The following is a 26,838-nucleotide window of genomic DNA, read 5'->3' on the forward strand; positions in this document are numbered from 1 at the left end:
ATGCAAAACCAAAAGAGGAGGGGGCTTAGGCCTTCCAAATTTAGCTGACTTTTTTAGCAACACAAACCAACCTTCTTTCTGGTTGGTGGGTGGGAGACACCTCTATTCCATGTATTCAAATTGAATCCTCTTTTGCCCCTAAAAATCGCCTCCAAACTCTACTTATGGATAGCCTAAACCCCCTTGCAAAGACACTCCCGCAACTAACCTACCTTTTGGGAGGGGCCCTAGACCACCCACGCACCTATAAGCATTCCATCCGTTTCTCCTCAGACACAGATCTCTCAAATTGGAGACTGCGAGGCCTTGAGTGGATTTCCCAATATATATTATGGAAGGACAACTCTGGTCCTTTTAAGAGCTCCAACAAGAGTTTGAGTTGCCAAATAGGGATTTCTACAAATATTTACAGGTTTGACACTTATTACAAGTTTATAAACCATGTGAAATCATCGCCAATAGACAGGTATTGGAGTTATGGACATCTGCCGCAAAATCCGTGCAGTCATCTAGCCTTAGACCACTGTATATGAGTCTGGGAGATAAACACAGTCTTTCCATAAAATAACACCCTTTTTAACTTGGAACAAGGAAATTAATACATCACTATCTATAACCAAATGGCTCCCAGCTCTGAGATTTATCTCAAGTACCTTTTTTAGCTTGTCTCTATTTGAGGCAGCTATTAAGACCAGTTTGAGATGGTACCTAACCCCAGATAGGCTAAGTAAAATATATCCTAGCTCTTCTCACCTCTGCTGGCGCAGTTGTGGAGCCAAAGGTACATTGTTACATATCCTCTGGTCTTGCTCTAGGCTGACGGACCTATGGAATAGTGTTTTTAACTTAGCCTCCAGATTCTGCGGCATGTCCCTGGAACCTTCTCCCCATAGAGCTTTACTCTTCATAGTTATGCAGGATATCCCCATATCGCCCATTTATTGATAGTAACTAAACTCATTATCACCAGGAACTGGAAGTCCACGGGAATTCCAACCTTGTCGGAAATTATCACTCATGTACAACAAATATTGCGTATATGAAAGGATGATGGCCTACAAAGACCATAAACCTGACAAATTCCACAGAAATTGGCAAGCCTGGCTTTACTTTGTGCCCATAATATTCAGCCCGCTCACAAATGTGAATCAAGATACCCTCTGAGAATAGTTTGTGTGTTTGTTTAGGTTACCTAACCCTATTTTATTTAGACAAGCTATTGTAACTTTTGTTTAGCCATGCGTTGAATATTCTGAGTAAAAAATCTGCGATTACGAGATATATCCTGTTACATTAGTCTGTGTCTTCTTGAACACTGTAAGAATGTGAAAAATCAATAAAAACTATTGAAACAAAAAAATATAAAAAAAATGCCCAATTTTCCAAAGTGACGAGAGCGTCCTAAAATCAAGGGGGAAAAAAAACAAAACATTGGAGTGCGCCAAAATTTGTGACTATTTCTCCTGACAGAATTCTGGCACAAAGGAATTCCTGCCCCATTTTGAATCTGCCACCAGATTTTACAATGCAAACTTCATATGTTATTGAAGAGCCTAGATCATCAGGATCAACCCTTTTAAACCAGATATAATGCCTGGTAAAATTGATCCTGCCGAATAAACGGATATCTCATGTACGTTTCTCCCTTGCACATTTCCGAGAAAAATATCTTATATGTTAGGCTTTCACACTCACGTTTTGTGCGGATCTGTCATGATAATACAACCGTCTGCATCCGTTCAGAACGGATCCGTTTGTATTATCTTTAACATAGCCAAGACGGATCCGTCTTGAACACAATTGAAAGTCAAGGGAGGACGGATCCGTTTTCTATTGTGCCAGTGAAAATGTTTGGCTCGGTTTCATCAGACGGACACTAAAACACTGCAAGCAGCGTTTTGGTGTCCTCCTCCAGAGCAGAATGGAGATGGAACGGAGGCAAACTGACGCATTCTGAGCGGATCCTTTTCCATTCAGAATGCATTAGGGCAAAACTGATCCGTTTTGGACCGCGTGAGAGAGCCCTGAACGGATCTCACAAACTGAAAACCGTGAGTGTGAAAGACTAAGTTAGGTCTTCAGTGCACTAAGAAGAGGTGCCTATGCAACAATGATGTCTTCCTCCAGCTGAAAGAGGAGACACTCAGCTTTGTTTGGGTGGAAGATGATGGGTATTGGCGCAGTAGTCCTTTGTGATGCTGGGGAAGAAGAGACAGATGCCCTGCACATGTGCCGATACCACAGACTAAGTCAAAGGTGAACGATTCCAAGCCAGGCAATGAAGGGTACAAGGGTAGTGGCTCTAAGTGCAGAGCAGAGGAGTATTCCAATGATTCCTATGAGATGCTCAAGGTGACATGCCCAGGCTTTCATGAAGAGTGACTTCATGTCCACACAACGCTGCAGGATTCAGTTAGTCACAGTGCGGGTCACGTGATGTAATGGTAGACCCAAGCAAATTTCACAATTGTACAATAATGCGGCCTGTATGGCTTGGTGCACAGTTGTGTCGGGCAGTTTTTTTGGGGGGAAACAGGACAACTGATAAACGTATATGTGCACTTAAAGCATGGGTCAGGGGTCTATAGGCGAAAGGCACTTTACAGAAAAACACAACATGCACATGAACGTGATGTCACATGGCCTAGGAAAAGAACTAAGCTCTCACAGAGCGCTATAGCCTCTTCATACAGCTGATCGGCATATATGTCAGCCCCCCCCCCGACGATCGGATATTGATGTCTTATGCTGAAGATAGGAGACCCCCTTTAAGTATGATGCTAAGACCTGACAAGGTGGGCCTACTTTGAAAATCCATGCCAGCTTGATAATAAAATGTTTTTTATAATAACAGGTGGGATAATGGATTGTTCCGATATGGATTTTAAAGACAAGTACACCAGTCTCATCAGGTCTAAGATCTATTTATTAATCTATGCAGTTCAGGGGTGGACTGGCCATATATCCCAAAGGTATAATTTCCCGGTGCACTGACGCCTAGAGGGCCACCTGAGCCCTCAGCATTAATTCATTAATGTAGGAGCATTAGGTACTTATACACCTCGGGTGCCCTTCTGAATTAGCATCCTCAGGACAGTCACATAGTTAAAGGGCTTCTGTCACCCTATTAAACCGTTTTTTTTTTTTTTTCTTTACTAATAATCCCTACACTGCGATCTCATCATACATAAGCTAATTAATGATTTTCGTTCAGTAGAATTTGTTAAAAATCGATTTTTGAAATATGTAAATTACCTTGCTACCAGCAAGTAGGGCGGCTACTTGCTGGTAGCAGCCGCGTCCTCCGATGGTAATGACGCCCCCTCTGCTTGTTGATTGACAGATCCCGTCCGCTGGCCCTTTCTCTGCTGGCCCTGCCTGTTTTGATTCAATATCTGGCGCCTGCGCCGCGGCCGTACCTCTCTTCAATCTGCGCAGGCGCACTGAGAGGCGGCCACTCGCTCGGCCGCTCGCTCCTCAATGCGCCTGCGCCGGGTGTAGATGTGACGTCATCGGCGCAGGCGCATTGAGGATGGAGCAGCCGAGTGAGTGGCCGCCTCTCAGTGCGCCTGCGCAGATTGAAGAGAGGTACGGCCGCGGCGCAGGCGCCAGATATTGAATCAAAACAGGCAGGGCCAGCAGAGAAAGGGCCAGCGGACGGGATCTGTCAATCAACAAGTAGAGCGAGCGATCAACAGTATTTTGTGGTACACAGTGGTATTCAGTGTCGGACTGGGGTGCCTAGGGCCCACCAGTAAAATTTATTTTGAGGACCCACCATATGGATACATTTAAACAGATAGCAGCAAGATGCTACAAGATAATCGATTATTGGGGTCCCCACAGTGAATTTGAGAAGATACTAGCTGGCGGTCTCTGTACCTAGAAGTCATGTCAGCTACCTGATCGCGTCAATAATAATAAAATGGGTAGTTTCTTAAATTCTCTACCCAGTATCTTATATGAACATAGGCTGGTTGTGGTGCTGTACGATGCCTATCTTTATCTAATGCAGTAACTATACTGTGTCATGTGCCACTTGTGCAGGGGGTGGAAGACTAGGGGCCCACCGGGGATTCACCTGTACCAAGCCTGGTGGTATTTGTATCTGCTGAGGCAGTAGTCCATGCTGCACTGTGGTACTGCTGACCCCCCTACTTGTGTTGCCCTGTCTTCTGTCAATTTGGACCCGCCTACAACATGGGGCCACTTTTAGTTATTTTTTTTTATTTTTTTCAGTGCCACTTTAAGTGCCCAGTCCATTATGAAATCTGGTGACAGAGGGTGGCCAGAGCAGAATGGCTTGATGGCACCCACATGCATAGGGCAGAAATGGTCTTGTCATAAAAACAGTGTGACAAGTTGTACTGTCAGCAGCACTGAAGGGTAAGGAGACTGCGGACTCTACCACCAGGCTGCCATCAGGCCATACACAGATCACATGGCATTACATATTGCTGCTGATGGGATGGTTTTCTGCATCCAGACTCGTCTACAGCAGCGATCAGCTAGACAAGCCTGAAGTGAGGTGGAAGTTGTAGGGAATAAGAGAGGCTGGGGCATGTACAGATCCTCGGCCCAGGACTGGCTCTCTACAGCAATGAGAACTTGCTGCGCTCACAACTAAATGGGCTGCATCTATTCTGGGACACGCACTAGTAGGCTCCCTGCGATCGCCCCGATTAGCGGAACGACGGCTCCCTGCGATCGCCCAATCACTAGAATGACGGCTCCTTGCGATCGCCCAGATTACCGGAATGACGGCTCCCTGCGATCGCCCAGATTACCGGAATGACGGCTCCCTGCGATCGCCCAGATTACCGGAATGACGGCTCCCTGCGATCGCCCAGATTACCGCAATGATGCAAACACACAGCCAGACTACTTACAGCAGGGGCGACGTGACAGGTGCCCCGGCAGTGACTGCCTGTCAGGATCCCTCCAAACTACACAGCAGAGGGGGCGCCATACCGTTCAAACTCCAACCACTCCGCAGCGTCTCCGAGTTTCAGCCTAAGAAATCCCCGAATGACTGCAAAACTTGGATGGCACACCGCACACAGGATATCAACATGCCCAGCTCCGCCCAGTCCCCACAGAAGGGCACCTACCTGACTGACGTCATCAAGGTGCTCATGGGGTCACTACTAGCTGACAGCTCGGGCCCCTTCCACCTGCACTGAAGCCGTCCTTGTCTGACGTCATTGCCCTGCACCGCCCCCTTGGAGAAGGCAACGCCCACCATAGCTTTTCTCCGCTTGGATTTGCAGGGGCTAGGAGGGGCTCGACAGCTGCGGATCTGCCTTGATTGGCTGCCCGTCCCACGTAGGCGGAGCTATATGCAGCTCTTTGCTGCAGTGACTTTAGGTGTTAACCCATTAACTACAGATCCAAGGCGAAGAATGTTAGACTTGTAGCTGGGGAGCATTTGGGTGGTCGGCGATCGCTCCTCCAGTCTTTGTATATTTCTCTAAGCTGCTGTCAGACCTGCTGCTTTGGGGGGTTAATGCTTCCAGGTGCCAGGCACTCTTTTGGCATCCTTATGAAGTTACTGGGGTCCTACCGGACAACCTAGGAGAATTTCATGTCTTCCTAAATGAGTTTTCTATGTTTTTTATATTCTTCCAGAAAACTGGAGCAGATTCCAGTAGAAGGTAGGAAAGGCTTGGGATAAACTATTGGTGAGCAGGGGTGGACCAGTCCACCAATGAGGTCAGGTGAGGCCTCGGGGGGCAGCAGGGCAATGAGCACTTTCATTGTGGGGCACGGGCGTCTCCCTGGCCCACCGTTTCCTCTAACAGAAGCCGGTGTCGTCATTATCGCGCTGCCTGAGCCGGGCATTTCAGTTTTCGCCTCAGGCAGCAGAAAGGCTAGGTGCACCCCTGTTGGTGAGGGTTGGGCACCAAGGACTTCAAGCAGGGTTTTCTTTTCTTTATTTCTAGCCTACGCCATCACTTTATTATTGATGGGTCCCTCCTCTGAGACCCCCAAGGAACATGAGAATGGAGGGGAGGGGGGGGGGGGGGTGGGCAGCACCGTGCACGGCCTGGCCACCTGGCTGGAAAGTTCCATTCACTTGAATGGCTCCCTGCTACAGTTCCCAGCAAAGCCAGGGGGACACGGTGCTTAAGGTGATTAGGAATGAGCGAATCGACTTCGGATGAAACATCCGTAGTCGATTTGCATAAAACGTTGCTTCAATAATGTACGGAGTGAGCTCTCCATACAGTATTAGAATGTATTGGCTCTGATGGGCCGAAGTTATTACTTTGTGAAGTCTCGTGAGACTTCGTATATTAACTTCAGAAATTGATTAATACTGTTAAAAAACATTTCCCGAACTCAGGTTTGATTCCAAGGTACCACCTGGAACCGAACCCAAGTTCGATACAAAGGTTTTTTACAGTAGAAATTAATTTCTGAAGTTATTACCCAAAGTCTCATGAGACTTCACAAAGTAATAACTTTGGCTCATCTGAGCCAATACATTCTAATACTGTATGGAGCGCTCGCTCCGTACATTATTGAAACAAAGTTTCATGCGGATAGACTTCGGATGAAGCATACTACTGTACATACCTAGGCCAATAAAGCATGTCATAGACTGGTTTCTGTAGGAACCTGACAGATAAATCTGTTTCTCATCTCTGTATGAACGTGGAGGCATACAAGGGTACGGTAGAGGGCTCATGCACCCTGTGGAAGCCCTAATACATCTCCTTACAAAACAGCTGTGTGTATGGGGCTTTTTTTTCATAGTAGAATGTAAGAAGAAGCCACCAAGAATGTGCATTCATTCTCTATTTTAATGGCCATTAAGAAAGGCATAAAAAAAAAAAAAAGATGAGAAAAACTGCCCGTTTAACCATTTTCTCTTTGTGTGACTGTAGCCTAGTGGATATACCAAGTCCATTGTGGTAATGTCCTGGGTGGATCACACTGCATTTCAGAATATAAAGATGGCTGCTTTAGTGTAAGAGGTCCATGCACATTGACTTTCCCATGAAATACGTAGATGAAAAAACCTCTGAGCACCCTCACTTGGAGGTTGCCGTAATTGCTATTAATTTCAGTGGCAATAAACCACGTATAGGTAGCTACCTCTCCTATGAAACAGTGGGGGGTCCCAGCCTCTACAACACACGTTTCCAAGGCTACTTTTTATATTTGCGGAAAAGTGATCCGGCAAGCAGTTCCGTCGCTGGAACTGCCTGCCGGATCCAGCAAAACGTATGCCAACTGACGGCATTTGTAAGACTGACCAGGATCCTGATTAGTCTTAAACATGCCTGATCAGTCAGAAAAATGCATTGAAATGCCGGATCCGTCTTTCCGGTGTCATCCGGAAAAACGGATCCGGTATTTATTTATTTTTTAAAAATTTCGGACGGATGCATTCCTATGGAAAAAAAGGCATTCAGGCAAGTCTTTTGTTTTTTTGGGCCGGAAATAAAACCGTAGCGTGCTGCGGTTTTATCTTTTGCCTGATCAGTCATGACTGAACTGAAGACATCCTGAACAGATTACTCTCCATTCAGAACTGATCAGTTCTTTTCCGGTATTGAGCCCCTAGGACGGAACTCTATGCCGGAAAAGAAAAATGCGAGTGTGAAGTACTTTAACATGTCTGTTCCTGAATGCCTCTTAAGGGAGCAGTGACTCGTTCATGTCATTAACAGGGGTCTTCAAAACCTGTGCTGTATATGACTGAGTTTCTCAGTATTTTATGCAGTCTTAGATGCCTTTCTTGGAATATACTGGGCGTACTAAACAGCCCTAAAATTATCCTTTTCTAAACAAGCGTGGGCATGTGAGCCCTGCTGGCACGTCTTACAGCCATGATGGGGTCATATGATGGCCTCTTTCAGCTGCTCAAGCTCAATACTACAAGAAGCGTCTATGAGGGCTTCCATGACTGTATTTACATACAGTACAAGTAGATTTCAGTTTTGGCGCAAGGACATTGGAAGATGTGACAAATTTATTGAGACATGCACCTCTTGATAATTGGTCAGATCTTCACCCAGCGAGGTTTTTATTAAGACTATCATGTGAAACACTAGTCTTTGGGCTCATTCACACGGCCGTTGTTCGGAATATGTGGGGACCGGCCATGTGCACACCACATCATGGATGCGGACCCATTCACTTGAGGCACGGAACCCCACGAAGTGCTTCCCCAGGTTTTCTGTCCATGCCTCCGCACCACAAAAAAATATAACGTTCTATTTTTTTTGCGGTGCGCACGAATCACTGACCCATTCAAGATGAATGAGTCTGGTTCCGTTGCGGCCGCCACACGCAGGGGGCACCACCAATGACGCCAGGTGAGGCGATCGCCTCAGGCAGCACCAGGTAGGGGGGCAGCAGAAGGACCATGGGCAATAAGCACTTTCATTGTGGCAAAGGGGTTAGGTTAAGAAATTGGTATGGTGGACGGTGCCGTTTCAGTTTTCGGCTCAGGCAGCAGAAAGGTTATGTGCACCCCTGGCCGCGCGGATGGTGCCAGTGAATTGAGGACCGCAAATTGCGGCTCCCAATGCACTAAACTGCCGAACGACGGCCGTGTGAATGAGCCCTTAGTAAATACCCCATATTACGTTCCCTTTGAGAGAGCACTCTGTCTAGTGAAGATCAGAAACCAGATGCACAATATATAAAAGCACAAATGTGACTTATTTTTCACATTCACCAAGGAAAAAGAATACAACATTGCTGTCTTATATTACAGTCACTTCTAAGAGTTCTTTCCCATATGTCTGATGATCCGGCTCTGAAACCAGAACTGATCATATTCATGTGAAGCCTTACCTACCACGCCAGATGTCCAATAGCGCAAAAAAGATTAAAGAAAAAAAGTAGCAGCACTAACGAATCTATAGCAAAAAGTCTCTATGGTGGTGGTGGTATTTTTGCTGTATTCTAGATGTCAAATAGCGCCAGACAGAAAAATGCTGCATATTATGTTTCTCCTGTCTACAGACAGCAGACCTGTGCGCTAATACACATATATATGTCTGTGCAATGACACAACCAATGTATGTGCACCCAGCCTAAAGCCTCTTGCACACGACCGTATGTATTTTGCGGTCCGCAAAAACCGGATCCACCAAAAATACTGATGACTTCCGTGTGCATTCCATATTTTGTGGAACGGAAAAGCTGGCCCCTAATATAACAGTATCACCCTTGTCTGTAATGCAGACAATAATAGGACATGTTCTATTTTTTTGCGGAACGGAATGCACACAGAGTACCTTCCGTTTTTTTGGGGCCTACCCATTGAAATGAATGGTTTCATATACGGTCCGCAAAAACAAAACAAAAAACGGAATGAAAATAAGTTTGTGTACAAGAGGTCTAAGTAGTATCTAATGAGGTATGTTTTGTGTGGGGTACAGGACATTCAGCCTATATCAGTAATTCACAGCTTCATAGCCACATATAGGGTGCATTTTGCACCCGAACTGACCATAATTATACTGTTCATTAGAATTGCGCAACGCCTCATTAAAATGAATTACCTCCTTATTTATGATGAGACACGAAGCACGTCAGCGACAGAGCCTTCAAGTGCTGTTTATCCAGTAGTGATCGCCTCACCCCACCCTTCTCCTGGAAAGAGCTATCGCCATGTACCACATGTAGCTGACTCACTGCCGAGGTACTGACTCATGCTTAACCCTTGAATTCCTGAGGTAAGCCAGGGATAAAAGAACAAGGCAGTAATGGTGCTGACACACGTTCAGGTTGTTTATGCCGTTTTTGAAGCCAAAACCTGGAGTGGATTGAATAAAAAACTGAAGTTTTATGTGCCCTTTTAATACTTTCTCTCATGTTATGATTTACTCCTGATTTTGGCTTCAAAAACTGCATCAAAAAGCGCCCCAAGGACCCTAGAATGTTGACTTTTGGGTGACGGTGCCTTTGAAGAATTGTCAAGGGAACTGTGTCTGGAGGACAGTTACTTTTTAGCTAAATTAACACTATGAACACATTGCTTATATACATATGGATTTGGGCCTTTCTGGATAGAGGAACTTGTAAATATATATATATCCATCTCTCGTCCCCACCTCCTGCACAAGTGGCACATGATACAGTAGACTGACTGCACAGCATACAGCCTATATATAGGCTGTATATATATATATATATATATATGAAGAAGGACATATATATGTTCCGCGATCACTCAAAAACGGAACCATCAATTTCAATGAAACTTGGCATACACATCCCTTGCTACCTGGAAATAAATCTTGTGGGGGTCACAGCTCTCTAGGACATACCGTTACTGAGATATTCCCAGAAAATTACCTGCATTAGCCAATACAAGCCTGCAAGTCTTTCTCTTCATCCCAACTGCCATACATACAGTCACATGTCCCTTATCAGCCAATAGAAGCTTGCAGGCTCTTAGTCTCCACATACACACAGTTTTACTCCAGGTTTCCATAACAACCCTGCCATTTTTCTTCACTGCTGTAGGTCAGCTTTGGGCTAGGGCTACACGAAGACAACAAGTTGCACAACTACACTGCTACATATGTCGCACGACAATTGTTATAATGATAATCTATGGTGTTGAACTGCGACGCGACAGTCGCAGAAAAATCCATCTTGGATGGATTTTATGCAACTGTCGTGTCGCAGTATGTCACATGTCGGAGTGCGACACCATAGCCTATCATTATAAAAATTGTTGAGACAAAATGTCACACCACACATGTCGTCGTGTAGCCCTAGCATTAAAGGGGCAGGGTGCTGTGGAGGTCACTGTTAAAGGGGTGGGCACTGTGGAGGTCACTGTTAAAGAGGCATTCACTGTGGATGTTACTGTAAGACCTCTTTCACACAGGCGTGTGCGCCCCGTTGCCGTATTGCGGACCGCATTCGGGAATCCGCAATACACGGGTGCCGTTCCGTGGGCATTCTGCATCACGGATGCGGACCCATTCACTTGAATGGGTCCGCAAATCCGGAGATGCGGAATGGTACGGAACGGAACCACGGAACAGAACCCTACGGAAGCACTACAGAGTGCTTCCGTGGGGTTTCGTCCCGTACTTCTGTTCCACAAAAAGATAGAACATGTCCTATCTTTTTGAGATCCACTGCGGCTGCCCCATGGACTGTGCTTGTGTATTATGGCCCACATACGCCAGTGTGAAAGAGGCCTTAAGGGGGCAGGCCGCTGTGGAGGTCACTGTTAAGGGGGCAAGGGCCGCTATTAAATGGGCAACTGCTGTTAAGGCAGCGGGGTACTGTGGAGGTCACTGTTAATGGGACGGGCCCCTGAAGAGGTCACTGTCAAGGGAGTGGGGTGCTGTGAAACTCACTGTTAAAGGGGTGGGTTGCTGTGAAGGTCAACGTTACAGGGATGGGCTACTGTGGAGGTCCCATTTTAAAGTGGCGGGGCACTGTGGGGGGTCAGTGTTAAGAGGTGGGGCACTGTGGGACGTCACTGTTAAAGGGGCGGAGTGCTGTAGAGGTCACTGTTATGGGGGATACTGTTGATATCTTTTAACGACATCACAGACATATAGTGGCCAATATGGGGGAACTGCCCAAACACTGTAGCGTGTTTATCATTGGGCGAGCAGTCCCACCGCATGTGAACCACTAAAATACCGTGGCAAGTATGGGGGAGCTGCTCAAACCCCAAACACTGTGGCGTGTTTCTCATTGGGGGAGCAGTCCCACCGCATGTGGACCGCAGCAAACGACCATCCCGAGCAATTATGCGTACAAAGGAGGACGCCCGCGCGGTCCACATGCACCACAACAGCATCCTACACAGACCGGAGCATTGTGCGGATGACAATACAATTATACAAATCACTGAAGAAAGTGCACCAAACGGATATACCACTGACTATACTAGCTGGTCATACAAGCAGATGTTAAAAGCTGAGACTTTTGCCAATATATTCCTGTCAGGAAGATATCGGAGCCCAACATGCTCCCCCAATGAGAAACACGCCACAGTGTTTGGGGTTTGAGCAGCTCCCCCATACTTGCCACGGTATTTTAGTGGTTCACATGCGGTGGGACTGCTCGCCCAATGATAAACACGCTACAGTGTTTGGTGTTTGGGCAGTTCCCCCATATTGGCCACTATATGTCTGTGATTTTGTTTTATAAGTATTGAATGTGCCTTCATCTGGCAATTGAACATTCTTTTGCACCTGGAAACCTCCATCACACGGTCTGATATGGGTGTGGCTTACAGTCTTGCTTTGTTCACATTGCATTAGCTGTCCTGCTATGCGGTTGTGTGGAAGCTTGGCTGTGAGACGGATTTCATCACTTTCAGACCGTGTTCACACCATAGGTAGCTTAGTGGTAGGACCCCTTGCCATGCTGAGAACCGTGACATGGTGCATGTTGGGCTCCGATATCTTCCTGACAGGAATATATTGGCAAAAGTCTCAGCTTTTAAAATCTGCTTGTATGACCAGCTAGTATAGTCAGTGGTATATCCGTTTGGTGCACTTTCTTCAGTGATTTGTATAATTGTATTGTCATCCGCACAATGCTCCGGTCTGTGTAGGATGCTGTTGTGGTGCATGTGGACCGCGCGGGCGTCCTCCTTTGTACGCATAATTGCTCGGGATGGTCGTTTGCTGCGGTCCACATGCGGTGGGACTGCTCTCCCAATGAGAAACACGCCACAGTGTTTGGGGTTTGAGCAGCTCCCCCATACTTGCCACGGTATTTTAGTGGTTCACATGCGGTGGGACTGCTCGCCCAATGATAAACACGCTACAGTGTTTGGTGTTTGGGCAGTTCCCCCATATTGGCCACTATATGTCTGTGATTTTGTTTTATAAGTATTGAATGTGCCTTCATCTGGCAATTGAACATTCTTTTGCACCTGGAAACCTCCATCACATGGTCTGATATGGGTGTGGCTTACAGTCTTGCTTTGTTCACATTGCATTAGTTGTCCTGCTATGCGGTTGTGTGGAAGCTTGGCTGTGAGCTGGATTTCATCACCTTCAGACCGTGTTCACACCATAGTTAGCGCAGTGGTAGGACCCCTTGCCATGCTGAGTGACCGTGACGTGGTGCATGTTGGGCTCCGATATCTTCCTGACAGGAATATATTGGCAAAAGTCTCAGCTTTTAACATCTGCTTGTATGACCAGCTAGTATAGTCAGTGGTATATCCGTTTGGTGCACTTTCTTCAGTGATTTATCTTTTAACGACACACACAAACATTAAATGAAATAGATGAAATATACCTGTTCGAAGCCGGGTCCTTCTGCTAGTGTTCATATAAAACTAGGTAGATTATTTAGCAAACTCCTTAGTTTATTCCTATAGATGCCTCAGGTGGCTGAGATGACTTCTAGGTATAGAGACAGGCCAGCCAGTATCATCTTTCCTTAGAAACCTCTCTACACGGCCATAGTTTCAGTCCGCATCCGATCAGCGTTTTTTGCGGACCGGATGCAGATCCATTCATCTCAGAAAAATAGAACATGCCCTATTCTTGTTTCTTTCATTGACAAGGATTAGACATTTTTACTGAAGTTTCAAAATCAAAAAATGGTGGCATGCACTCGGCCAGGATCTCTGTGTTACAGATCTGCGTTTTGCGTACCGCACTTATGGCCGTGTGCATGAGCCCTTAAAGGGAACCTGTCACCACAAAATGCTGTGCAATCTGCAGGCAGCAGGTTATAGAGCAGGAGAAACTGAGCAGATTGATATACAGTTTTGTAGGGAAAAATTCAGTAAAACATGTAATTTATTCATCTAAGGCTCCTTTCACAAGGTTGATACGGATTGTGTCTGGATCTGTTCAGGAAAAAAAAAGATGGTTTTGCACACAGATGCAGTCAGTTTTGTCTGCGATTACATTTAGTGGTTCAGTTTTTTTTCCAATGGATGCTATCAGTTTTGATGCGTTTTTCACGCACATGAAAAAAAACTTAAAAATTACAAACAAAATCTCAACCATGGGTAAAAAACACTTTGAATCCGGATACAATGCGTTTCTCACAGAAGCCCTTTTCTATGGGACATGGGATGCATGCAAAACGCAGAATAATAATGAAGGGGGATCGACAGAAAAGAGCGTTAGCTCCGACACCCTACGGATGGAAGTGATTGCCACCAAAAAGGCCACCTTGTAGGACAAAAAGGCTCAAACGGAGCCACCATGGTGGTGCAGATTTGCGACTGCCGTGGAGTTGTCGGGTTAAACCCGAACTGGATACCTCCAGAGATGGTCCGTCCAATGAACCAGAGAGACGAATCACCTGCAATTCCAGGATATTGATCGGAAGTTGGTGTTCCTCACGGGACCAGGAGCCCTGGACTGAGAGATTGTCCAGAATTACCCCCTAGCCCCAGAGACTGGCGTCAGTCGTCAACACTTCCCAGTAGCGGGGGAGGAAGGAGCAGCCCGACATCAGCATCAGAGACATCAACCACTACCGAAGGTCTCGTGCGTTGGGGCAGGGAGAAAGATGAGTCGATCCAGGGAGGCTGGGGAATGGTCCCAAATGGTCAGAATGCACCGCTGAAGAGCACTGGTATGGAACTGAGCATAGGGCACTGCTTCGAAGGAAGAGACCATGTGGCCCAGTGCCCTCTTGCACTGGCGAATGGGAAAAGGCTAAGGCCGCAGCAAGTTGAGGATCTGACGACAGAGAGTGGAGAGTTTGTCCGAGGGCAAGAATATCTTGGCCCGATCAGTGTCGAACAGCATGTCAGAAAAATCAGCTGCTGAGATGGATGAAGACATGACTTTGATAGGTTCAGAACCCATCCGAAGCTTTTCAGGGTGCCCCGAATGTCCGCCGTTGCCTGCAATGATGGACCCTTGATCAGGATATCGTCCAAGTACGGAATCGCCACTATCCCACTGGCATGAAGCAGAGGCCAAAATCTTGAAAAGACTGGGAGCTGTGGCAAGACCGTTAGGGAGGGCCACAAACTGATAATGAAAAGGTCCCACTGCGAACTAAAGATATTTCTGGTGACCAACGCAGATGGGAACATGGAGGTAAGCGTCCTTGATGTCTATTGAGGACAGGAATTCTCCGGGGTCCATGTATGCAATGACCGAACGCAGGGACTCCATCCGGAAGCGGCTGAAGGAATCGGTTGAGGGCTTTGACTTCTAGGATGGGACGGACCATACCCTCCTTCTTGGGCACTACAAAAAGATTGGAGTAGAATCCGCGAAAATGCTCTTGAGGCGGAACCGGAACAATCACTCCCTGCTGCAGAAGGGAGAGAATAGCCTGAAAAACAAGATTTTTGTGAACTCACCTGTAAAATCTCTTTCTCGTTTTATTCATTGGGGGACACAGGACCGTGGGTATAGCTTGTTTGGGCGACACTAGGCTGAAAACTGTTAGCTCCTCCCCTGCCAGCAATACCCCCTCCAGCCTGGAGAGAGCATATCAGTTTGTGCTCCAGCAGTAGGAGAAGCAGAAATTAAACTGAAAACCAAACAAGAAATGCACACTGCCATAAGACCAAACCAAAAACAAGGTCCCAACTGGCAAACCATGGACCCCACATGCCGCACTAAGAACATTTGGGTGGGTGCTGTGTCCCCCAATGAATAAAGCAAGAAAGAGATTTTAAAGATGAGTTCACAAAAATCTCATTTTCTCACTCATATCATTGGGGGACACAGGACCGTGGGACGTCCTAAAACAGTCCCCGGGGAGGGAAGATAAAACCCCCAAGAAAGCAACTCCCTCATAGAAGTCACTACATTGCACCCTGCAAGACCCTGCGGCCTGCAAGACCCTGCAGGAGTTCTGAAACCCTCCGGATAGATCTGATGGCCATTAAAAAGGCCACTTTCCAGGAGAGCAAGCAAAGGGAGACCTCTCTCATAGGTTCAAACGGAGCGGCCTAGTGTGAACCCAGAACTAAGTTCAGGTCCCAAGAATGCAAGGGGGGACGATAAGGAGGCACTGTGTGAGACACCTCCTGCATAAAGGTCTTGATCGGACCTAACTCGGCCAGGGGCTTCTGGAAAAAAATGGACAGGGCAGAGACCTGTTGTTTCAACGAACTAAGCGCCAGACCCAGCTCCAATCCGGACTGCAGAAATGCAGGTATATTAGGAAGGAAAACCCGTCTGGGAGGAAGATCGCGCTCCTCACAGAAGCACAGGAAGGACTTTCCTGGCTCTAATCATAGTCCGAACTACCGCATCAGAGAAACCCTTCTGTCTCAAAATGAAGGTTTCAATAGCCACACCGTTAAACGTAGTGTATCCAAATTCTGGTGGAAGACTGAACCTTGTGAAAGAAGGTTGACCCTGAGTGGAAGGGGCCACGGCGCGTCCCCTAGAAGAAGAATGAGCTCTGAATACCAGGCTCAGCGAGGCCAGTCTGGAGCAATCAGGATTGCCTGGAGGTTCTCCATCCTGATTCTGCGCAGAATCCGGGGCAGGAGAGGTAGGGGTGGGAAGAGGTACAGGAACGAAAAGTCATCCCATGGCGCCACAAGAGCATCCACGCTGTGTGCCTCGGGATCCCTTGCGCGAGAGAAGAAGCACAGGAGCTTGCGATTGAGCCTGGACGCCATCAAGTCCATGTCCGGACGTCCCCACAGAGATTCTTGAACACCTCCAGATGGCGGAGTCCACTCCCCAAGGTCCACCGTCGTCTGGCTGAGAAAATCATCTGTCGAATTGTCTACTCCCGGAATGTAGACCACAGATATCACCGGAACGTGGTCTTTTGCCCACTGCAGAATCTTCGCAGATTCCTTCATCACCGCCAGGCTGTGTGTCCCCCCTTGGTGGTTGATATAAGCCACCGCCGTGGCATTGTTCGATTGCACGCTGATCAGACGACCCTGCAGGAGGGGAGTCCAATGGTGAAGGGATAGATAAATGGCCCGGAGCTCCAAGATGTTGATGGGCAGTTTTGACTCTGATTGAGACCAAACGCCATGGACCGTCCAGGTGGTGAAGACTCTGCCCCAACAATGAAGACTGGCGTCGGTTCTAATAACCGTCCATGTGACTGGGAGAAAAGGATTTTCCCATATCCAGGTGCGATCCACCAACTCAGTGCCGACCATACCTGCCAAGACAGGTGAACAGCGAATCCGGAAATGTGTTCCAAGAGGACAAAATGGCACGCCGAAAGGACCTGGTGTGGAACTGAGTGAATGGGACTGCCTCGAAGGAGGCTATCACCCCCAGTACCCGCATACATGTGCAGATTGACGTTCTGCGGCGCCGGAGTAGCAGACACACCGACCGCTGGACATCCAGTCTCTTGTCCTGTGGCAGACGTACCAATGCAGCGCCCGAATCCAGCGTCATGCAGAGGAATCTGATCTGGGTGGAAGGATTGAGGGAGGATTTCCGCAGATTCACTATCCAGCCGAAGTGGGAGAGTGTGTCCAGGGTGATCCCAAGACTTTCCTCGCACTGAGTGACTGTTGGAGCCTTGATCAAAATATCGTCCAGATAAGGGAGAAGAGTAATGACCCTGGACCGCAGAAGGCCCAGGAGGGGAGCGAGTACCTTCGTGAATACCCGCGGAGCTGTCGCCAGGCCGAATGGGAGGGCGAAGAATTGGTAATGGCATGACTGCAAAACGAAGAAAATGTTGGTGAATGGCTGCGATGGGGAAGTGCAGGTAGGCGTCCTGAATGTCTATGGACGCCATGAATTTCCCTTGGACCAATGAAGCAACCACAGAGCGAAGGGACTACATCCTGAACCGTTGAATCCGGAGGATGCGGTTTACCACCTTGAGGTCCAGCACTGGAAGGACCTCGCCCTCTTTTTTGGGAACTACAAAAAGGTTTGAATAAAAACCTGTAAACCTTTCCTCTAGGGGCACCGGAGCATTCTTTCAGGCAGAAGGGATTGGACTGCCTGAAAGAATGCTGTAGCCCGAACTGGATCCCTGGGGGGTTGTGAGAGGGAAAAAAAAAAAAACGGTTGGGAGGGATGAACTTGAATTCTATTTTGTAACCCGAGGTGACGACCTGGAGTGTCCAAGCGTCCGAGATGTGAGCTCGCCAGATTTCCTGGAAGAGGGGGAGACGACATCCCCCCACCCGCGATGGGGGGGGGGGGGGGCACACCTTTATGCAGAAAACTGTTTTCTGGAAGAGGAACATGGTGGCTGAGCCCACGGACGCCAGGCCGGCTGGGGCTTAAAGGATGAATTTTTACGCTGGTCCTGTGTGGGCAGTCTGGCTGCCGAGGTAGCTGCCAGACGGGTGCCAGAGAACTGCCGAAAGGACTGATAACGGGAGGACGAAAAAAACTTTTCACCTTGGGTTGTGGAAGATGTGTGCTCTTCCCATCGCTTCTGATATAATCTCGTCAAGCCGGGAACCTGGTAAAAGGGAGGCTTGAAAGCGAGCCCTTAGAGGAGGAACCTGACGCCCAAATTTTAAGCCAGAGCTCCCGGCGCATAAAGACTGCGAGAGCCGAAGAGCACGCAACCATAGTACCAGCGTCTAAAGCCGACCTCACAGAGGTACTTCCCTGCCTGAGAGATTTGGACCGCCAAGGATTGGAGCTCCACAGTTGGGAGATCCGCCTTCAGGTCTTGATGTAAACAGAGGGCCCACTCCGAGACCGCCTTGGCCACCCACGCAGGGGCGAATGGGTCGCAGGGCCCATCCACTGGCCGCAAACACAGACTCAGAGAGCGATTCAATGCAACGGTCCACCGGGTCTTGGAGAGAGTAGCCATCTGCCACCAGAATAGCAGCGTTCTTCGCTAGCCAAGCGACCAGTGGGTCCATTTTGCCACGCATTCAGCTGTAAAAGGATAAAGCAGGACCAGCTGTTTCGGAACTAGGAAGCGAAGACCTGGCTCTTCCCAAGCTTTTGCTACAACCACAGAAAAATCGTTGTGCAAGGGGAAAGATTTAGGGGTCTGCTTCGCACGTATAAATGAAATTTTAGAAAGGTCTTCCACTGCCCGGGGCAGGGCCTTTGCCCAGTCAGGTTCCACACAGCTAGAATTGCCCTGTACTTTTGTGGGCTGTAGAGGGGAGGGATGGCTCTGTGCGAGCACATGGCATGCAGAACATAGAGATGTTGCCTGTCCACGAGGGAATTTTACCCTGCACGAAGTGCAGGCATAGTAGGTGGCCCTGCAGGGGGCCTGAGGGGAGGCCGGTTCAGACGGTGTGCCACAGCTACTCTACGCTGGAGGGGGTAGCGATAATCCTACCAGAAATGGCGGTAACCCAGGTCCCGTATCTCACCACGCTGAGGAGAGCCGAGCAGAAGAGGGGAGGAAAACTGTTGTGGCAAGAAAGATGACTCCTCCCCCTCTGGACGCTGAGGAGCATGACTGGAGTGAGTTACCTCAAGCCATGCCCCCTGAATGTCCGCTCTGTTGCGCATGGAAGCAAAAATGAGTGCCGCCATGCCTGCAGGAGGAAAGCAGAAGAGGACGCCTGTGTCTGAGAGTACCCCCCGCAGTGTGTTGCGGCATTAACCCCCGCATGCCGCTGCCGAGAATTGACGATGCCAGAGAGCCGTCTGCACGTGGCGGCAGTTAACCCCCGCATGTCCAGCGAAATGTGTCAAGGAATGCTACCCCCTCTCCAGGTCTGTTCTGGGACTTGCGAAGAGTAGAAAGGGAGAAAGGGCTGCCGGTGGTAACATACTCACCTGCCTTTATCTGTGATATTCACCCTTCCTTGTCAGACCAGCAATGCCACCTCTACGGCCGTGGCACCGAAGTGGCAGGGGACTGGGCAGTATAGGGTTTGGAGCAGGTGGCCCTCTTGCTGGCGGGAAGCAGGGGAGCTAAGCTGCCCTGGTCCACTTGTCTTCTTGGGAGAGGCAAGGCGGTGGGACAACTGACACTGGCCAGCCTCCCGGGGAGAGAGAGAAGCCCTGCGACTCTGTGTCCCCTCCAGAAACCAGCTAAAAATAAAATAAATCACAAGAAACACCCTGCTAAGCAGGGAGGTCTGCCTCCTGCGACACTAAGCTAAAAACTGATATGCTGGCAGGGGAGGAGCTAAGTTTTCAGCCTAGTGTCACCTCCTAGTGGCAGCAGCAAGCTATACCCACGGTCCTGTGTCCCCAATGTTATGAGCGAGAAAAAGGAAAGGGCAGCGGGAGGACGAGCGAGAAAAAAACTGGCGGAGGTGGGGGATCGGAACTCCAGGCCAACCGTCATGCCGAAGAGGACTTGGGGGGTATAGGGCTTGGAGCCCTGCTAGCGATGATGCCAGGGAGGGTGAGGCTTGAAAGATGGTTTGAGCTTCTGCTCTGGGGCAGATTTGACAGCTGGCCACTTCAGGCTGGAGGAACTTCGAAAGGGCCGAAAAAGAGGTCTGCGCTTTTTAGACCTGTTGAAGTGCACCTGCTCTGCGGCAAATGGATGCTTTTACCCCCCTTCCCGCTTGTTTTTGGAATTTAGTCAATGAAATGCTTACTGTTCCCAAGATGTCGATAATAAATAGTATTTTTTATTGATTGTAACTGGGGTCAAAAACAATACAGGGATATGTAGGTTAGCTGGAAGATTATGACGTCATATCTAATAGACGGCCGGGGTGTACAGGATCTGTAAGATGGTGTAGGAAAACTTAGGACCTGTAATCAGTACATTTTGGGCTGTAAGAACGCTTAGGACCTGTAATCAGTGTAGCTTTGGCTGAAGGACCTGGGAGACTGTCATGTGGTCATGACGTCAGGACCAGGTGACCGGATAGTGATCATGTGATCAGGGGATGACGCGGCCGGCGCATGCGCTGTTACCCCGAAGTGCTCAAGAGGTCGCAAATCAGGTGACCAGGAAGCGCTGAAGGAGGCAATCATGCAACATGAGCGGCACCGCGCCGGAACGCCCCTGACACAGATGATCGTGGTTAGTGATAATTGATCCCTCCTCTTTAGTCCTTATATGCCCAATTTGTCTTAGTGTGTTTGTACCTCCTGATGAAGACTACGTGGCGAAACACGTGTCGAGGTGGGAGTGTTTGGGGAAGTGTATGGCCAGTGTTCAGCAGTAAGATGGGTAGGTAACATGGTATCCTGTGCAGGGTGGGCTATAGGTACCTTGTATACTGTTATCCTTTATTTAGCCCTTTATCGTCCTTCCAATACTCCACAGCATCCATGTCAGAGGCCTAGACCAAGAGGATGAGTTAATTAACTAATAGCATTTTGCACCTGCATCTAATCCTGGGTCTGGAGCCTCTGCCCTAATTTTTATGTCACTTGCTGGTTACGGTCACGCTCACCCCCATATGTGATTCTCCACATTGTAGAGCCCTACTATGGCTCAGTCTTCATGTCCTGTCCCTATTTTGCTCTTACCTGTAATAATCATGTTATTTAAATTGAATAAAATGAGGTTTTGAGCCATAGCCTTGCTCTTTCTTTTGTGTAGTTTACCGCCTGTAGCATCAGAGATAATCGCATCCAGACACTTGCCGAAAAGATTGCTACCTGCAAAGAGGACAGACGTCAAGGCCCATTTAGAAGCATTATCCGCTGCCCAGCTAGATAGCCACAGGGTATGGTGAACAGCCACCAAAAGGGCTGAAGAGCAGCCCAAAAGCCTGGCCACGTCCAGAGAGGCCTCACAGATGTAAGAGCTGGCGTAGGAAAGTTGCACTGCAATATCCGAAAGTTCCTTCGGCAAGGCCCTAACGTGGCTTGTTTGCCCACTCGATCATAGCTTTACTAACCCATGTCGAGGCAAAAATAAAATGGGTGCAGGGCAGTGGCAACTGCTTCAAAATTTTGGCAAAAGATTCCAAGGAACAGAACTCATTTGTTACATGATCTTATTAGCTTTAGGACCCGGGAGGAAGCTCCTATTGAATCCTAAGCTTCGCTGAATATTGAAAGCCTGCCCCCTACCAGACTTCTGGAGTCATTGGGACCTCTTGGAAGAGGAGTCAGGATTGAATAAGAATCCTGCAGTTTCTAAAATATCATCTAATGCGGACCCAAAGTCTATTCTTCCAGCGCTGTTATACTACAGGTTAAACAAAAGCAATTATTAAACTACAGATCATATTCTGATACATTTTTAAAGAGAACCCGAACAACTCTGGAACATCTATTCTTAGATAGCGTTACTTGCTGGGTGTGTCCCTGCAGTCGGACTCTATCCAACCAATGCTGAGACACCCCTAACTGGCAACATCCTCCAAACTGCTAGTAATTCATTAATTCTAGCAGGAAAAATAAAGACACATCAGGGTCATAATATTAGATTCTCCTGAATTACACGGGGAATGCAATTACTTAAATACTTTTAACATTCACTTTTGGACCAGAAGAAACAAACTACACAATTTTGTTCACAGTGGAGAATTTTATTGATCTTTCCTGAAACTCCAACAGTTAAAATAGTTATCCACACACAGTTCAAACAGCAACATTAGGTATTCACACCACGCTTCAGTTTTTAGGACTCTCCCAAGAATGCTGTAGCATCTTCTTGCCGATACAACTTTATCCCTGTAAAATTATGAAAGATTAGAAAGACTTTTCATGGAGATCAATATTGTAAGAAGGATTAACCCAGGACCCAATATCTATATTTTTTTACATGTCTAGATCAAGCTCAGATAGTATGAGTACGGTGAAGGTCTCATAATTGGACATAGTCCTCAGTGAGGGCAAGTTTGACATCCCTGCAAGATCAAGACACTTCAATTTACAATTATATTACTAAAGTCATATTCTTACCGGTTGATTGGAAGTCCATTCCTCTGTCAACTGATGCCAAGAAAAGAAAAAAAATATATAAGATAAAACCTGTAAATGTAATCATACAGGTATCACATAGCATGCAGAACAAGCTATCAAGGCCCAGCTCAGTATCAGATGAGTACGGTTAGGTAATCGTCACCATGTTCAGTGAGGGCAAGTTTGTCATCACCGCCAGGCCTTGTGTCCCATGAATAAAAACACATTTAGTACCCTTAGCAGCAGAAATTATGAAAAGTTGACTCAAAACTAAACATGCTACATGTGAAAAAAAAAATAAGCCAAAACTATTTTACTTTTCATGCATCCATCAACCGGGACTAAGTGTCTGATCGGCAACGTACCCAATCCTTTTAAGTTTTGTGCTGCAGATTTCCACTGCAAATTTCACCGTTTGCAATGCATAGGGTGGAAGTTACCAGAAAAGTCTGACAAATCCACATATTACTCACAGAATTTCCTGCTGTCAAATGCACCCTAAAGGAGAGGAGTTTGAGAGCTACAAAACTGATCACATATTCTAAGGGCTGGCCATCGAAACCAACCCCCAGCATTGCCACTGTTCAGCAGAAACCAGCAAGTACTGTGCTCTTCACTGTATACCAGACTGATCTGTACATTATGCAGTGGAGGCATCTGGTTATAAGCACAGTAAAAGCCAGTCCATTCAAGCACATATAGGCCCCCCCCCCCCAATAATAATCTTACTGCTTAATAACTAGCTTTTTCACTTAAAGGCACCAAATATGGGTTTAACGTCCATTCTGCGACAGAAGGGACACTGCATAATTAAAGCTTTTTTTTCTTCCAGGGGGGCAACTAGTGATGGCCTATCTTCAGGATAAGTCATCAATATCCGATAGGTGGGGTTTAGACAGCCAGGACCCTGCTGATCAGCCATTTGAAGATGCAAGTGTATAGTGGCTGTGCTTGGCACTGCAGCCTAGGCCCATTCATTTGACATGACCCGTCTAAGAGGTAGCAGCACTCAGTGACATGGCCTCATCAAACAGATATTTAGTGAAGTCCAAATGGCCTTTGTGTAAAAGCTTAAATTGTATATATATTCTTAATGAGATACCATTAAAACGTAACATTGATTATAATCAATTAAATCCCTAAATATGCATGGTGTAACAGCTTAAAGAATCAGAAGCCCGTTTCTGTGAATAACTTCTAATAGTTACCAAGTAAGCACATTCGATTTTGTTGAAGGTGGAAGCTTGTCAGGATGCTGGGGCAATCATCTGTTCCCTGTATAGAGAAACATTGGAAGATTAGGAGCCTTTCATGAAGAATGATAACCCACCACACAAGTGCTGTACATTTCAGCATGTCTAGATCAAGCTCAGATAGTATGAGTATGGTGAAGGTCTCATAATCGGACATAGTCCTCAGTGAGGGCAAGTTTGACATCCCTGCAAGATCAAGACATCAATGCACATGCCTATTACCAAGAGCCACTCACCTACTCCTGGGAAGACTTTTCCTTAGACGTCTGATGCTAAAGAAAAAATAAAAATGTATTTAGAACCATGCAATTTATTTTAATACACAAGTAGCTACACAGTAAAATCCTGTCTGCTTCAAGGCCCAGCTCAGTATCAGATGAGTACAGTTAGGTAATCGTCACCATGTTCAGTGAGGGCAAGTTTGTCATCACTGCCAGGCCTTGTCATTATGTCAAGTGAACAGAAGCAGTATCAAGGACTCTCTCATTGATATTTTCCAATGCTATATCGACCCATGTGTTCACCGCAGAATATCTACCTACATGCATCTGCTGAAGGCCACAAGACACCCAAACATGCACAAGCTACGAATCCATTAAGCACAAAGGGGAGCTTTATCAAACTGGTGTAAAGTAGAACTGACCTAGTTGCCCATAGCAACCAGATTCAACCTCATTTTTCATAGCTCCTTGGGAACATGAAAGGCAGAATCTGATTGGTTGCTATGGGCAACTAAGCCAGTTCTACTTTAAACCAACTTGATAAATCTCCCCCAAATGTCAACTTTCATCCCCTCATTTAGGACATAACAGAATATGTCATGTGTCCAACAGGCGCAGGTCCTCCTACCTCTGCCCTCAAGAAAGTGGCCCTGCCTTGAACAGAGTACATCAGGCATGTGTGGCTATAGGACTTCTGAAAGACAGCTGAGCGAGTGCCCTTGCCCATTTCTGAAAGTCTCATAGCAGTGAATGGAGCACGAGCAGCGCATCAACTGCCACAAATAACTGATCCAGCGCCTATTTTCAAAAGTCCTATAATGGAGTGGTGGCTGTGCAGCCATTCTTAAGATAACTGTTCCAGAGGTGGGAATCCAGTCAAACATTTATGGTATATCTCATCGATATGCCACAAGTATCCGGATTGAAATACCCCTTCAATAGAGCCCAACAATATAACATCTGAGGGTCCAACTCCCGGCACAGCTCCATATTGTTTTGTATTGGCTGTGCCTTGTATAGCGCAGCACCCCATTGTTTTCTGCTGCAGTTAATACTGTCTGAAGCAACTTATTGCAATAGGCATTTCTATAATAGGGCATGGCACTCCAATCCAGGCAGTCATGTGCGCAAGACCTTACTTCTACAGAATTATACTGACATAATGCTGTCAGTGTAAGGTTACACAGAGCCACATACTGTGCGCTACTGCAAAAGAGCACAGGGATGACACATTGAGCACAATTTCCACACAGGCCTTGGAGGCAATTTGGGATGGGCAAACTTATGTTTTCAAGGTTCAGGTTATCTAAGAATTCAGTTATGGATTCCGCTACCAGGGAGTAGCATGGCAGCAGAATCCAATACTGAATTCTTAGTTATACGCTAAACTTGAAAACACAAGTTCACTCATCACTAGAGGTGGTATAACCCCTTCTAAGGAACAGTCTTCATGCAGTGTACGAGATGGCCGATGGAAAGGCAGGTCAGTTTTACAGACTGTCAAACACCTACCTTCAAGATCTGTTAAAGATCCCATTAGAATCTCTGCAGCAACATCTTGCAGATAGTTATCCTGAGGGGGGAAAAAAATAAAAAATTAAAGTGTGAGTGAATCCATCCCTAGATTACAGCAACACTACTCATTTGATGATACACTGAAGACTGTATTAAGAAAGACTTAACCCATAGGATACCCGCGCCGTACACGTACGGCACAGGAAACGGACAGAAAGCCCCGGCACTCTAATCAGGCATGCGCCGATCAGCTGCAGGGGTCCAGCAGTCACTGATAGCCAGACCCCTGCTGTATTCGCGGGCATCATGCAGTATCCTGCCAGGTTCAGGGTGTCCATCGGCTCCCCGGCACCATTTATAGCATATTTCACTCACTACCAAACTTCAGCTAACATCTCCTGCAGGGTGGGGGGGGGGGGGGGGGGGGGGATAAAACTGAAAGGGGGGGGATGCTAACAGTGCGGTATGGAGGTTCAGTCACATACATAAAGCACATCCACCCCTAGCCAAGGGCCTACACCGGGCACACATGGTGCACAGAGCCGCTCCGGGATACATACACATAGTCACAGTGGAGTGCGGCGTCATCCTACTGCAGGCGCATGGCGCGGGGCCGCACAGCACCCGCACATCCTGCCTCCGTCCGTCCGACCTCCACGACATGCGGGCTGCAAGAGGCCCTCTACAGCCTGCGAGGAACCTTATATCCTAGCGGGCTAAAGGACCTTTGATGATGTCAGACCATGTGATCAGTCACATGTGTGGGAGGAGTCAGGGTTCAGCGCGTGGTGCTGGAGGAGTTTCGGATAGCATTTTCTGGAGAATGTGACGTCCTGAGGAAGGTGTAGTGACGTGTGCATGGCCGCACTGCTCTACCTGTATGCTTACACACACACAGCTCTGCACTGTACACAGTCCTCCAGACTAGTATGCTTTACAAACACAGCTCTGCATTGTAAACTTTATACACACCCAGCTCTGCTGCATTGTATGCTTTACCCACACACACACAGCTCTGCACTGTACACAGTCCTCCAGACTAGTATGCTTTACAAACACAGCTCTGCATTGTATGCTTTACGCACACACACACACAGCTCCGCACTGTACACAGACTTTATACACAGCTCTCCACAGTAGTACGCTTTACACAGTCAC

General features: G+C 47.4%; 1 protein-coding gene, 1 long non-coding RNA gene and 2 other non-coding genes across 9 annotated transcripts in view; all 4 read right to left on the minus strand.

The window, feature by feature from the left end:
* LOC122933105 (protein 4.1-like) overlaps positions 1-5,294 on the minus strand; it is a 183,619-nt gene extending 178,325 nt beyond the window's left edge. Inside the window, exon 1 of one of the 6 annotated variants that reach the window (XM_044287877.1) lies at positions 5,112-5,282. In XM_044287877.1, coding sequence (XP_044143812.1) covers positions 5,112-5,245 — 134 coding nt within the window. In that variant the 5' untranslated portion in view covers positions 5,246-5,282. Of the gene's footprint in view, positions 1-5,111 lie in introns of all 6 variants that reach the window. The other 5 variants (XM_044287876.1, XM_044287879.1, XM_044287880.1 and 2 more) reach the window with 5 other exon arrangements.
* A 17,000-nt stretch (positions 5,295-22,294) lies between these two features.
* LOC122931956 lies at positions 22,295-26,397 on the minus strand. The gene is made up of 6 exons (XR_006388257.1): positions 26,241-26,397; positions 25,678-25,738; positions 24,181-24,216; positions 23,900-23,966; positions 22,692-22,721; positions 22,295-22,460 (listed from the first exon to the last, which is right to left on the minus strand). It is a non-coding gene; the product is annotated as an uncharacterized LOC122931956 (long non-coding RNA).
* Positions 22,561-22,644, minus strand: LOC122933524. Its single transcript, XR_006388477.1, has one exon. It is a non-coding gene; the product is annotated as a small nucleolar RNA SNORD103/SNORD85 (small nucleolar RNA).
* LOC122933523 lies at positions 24,055-24,138 on the minus strand. The gene has a single exon (XR_006388476.1). It is a non-coding gene; the product is annotated as a small nucleolar RNA SNORD103/SNORD85 (small nucleolar RNA).
* Positions 26,398-26,838: the final 441 nt, after the last annotated feature.

The sequence above is a fragment of the Bufo gargarizans genome, chromosome 3 (assembly GCF_014858855.1).
Source record: "Bufo gargarizans isolate SCDJY-AF-19 chromosome 3, ASM1485885v1, whole genome shotgun sequence".
Taxonomy (NCBI): domain Eukaryota; kingdom Metazoa; phylum Chordata; class Amphibia; order Anura; family Bufonidae; genus Bufo; species Bufo gargarizans.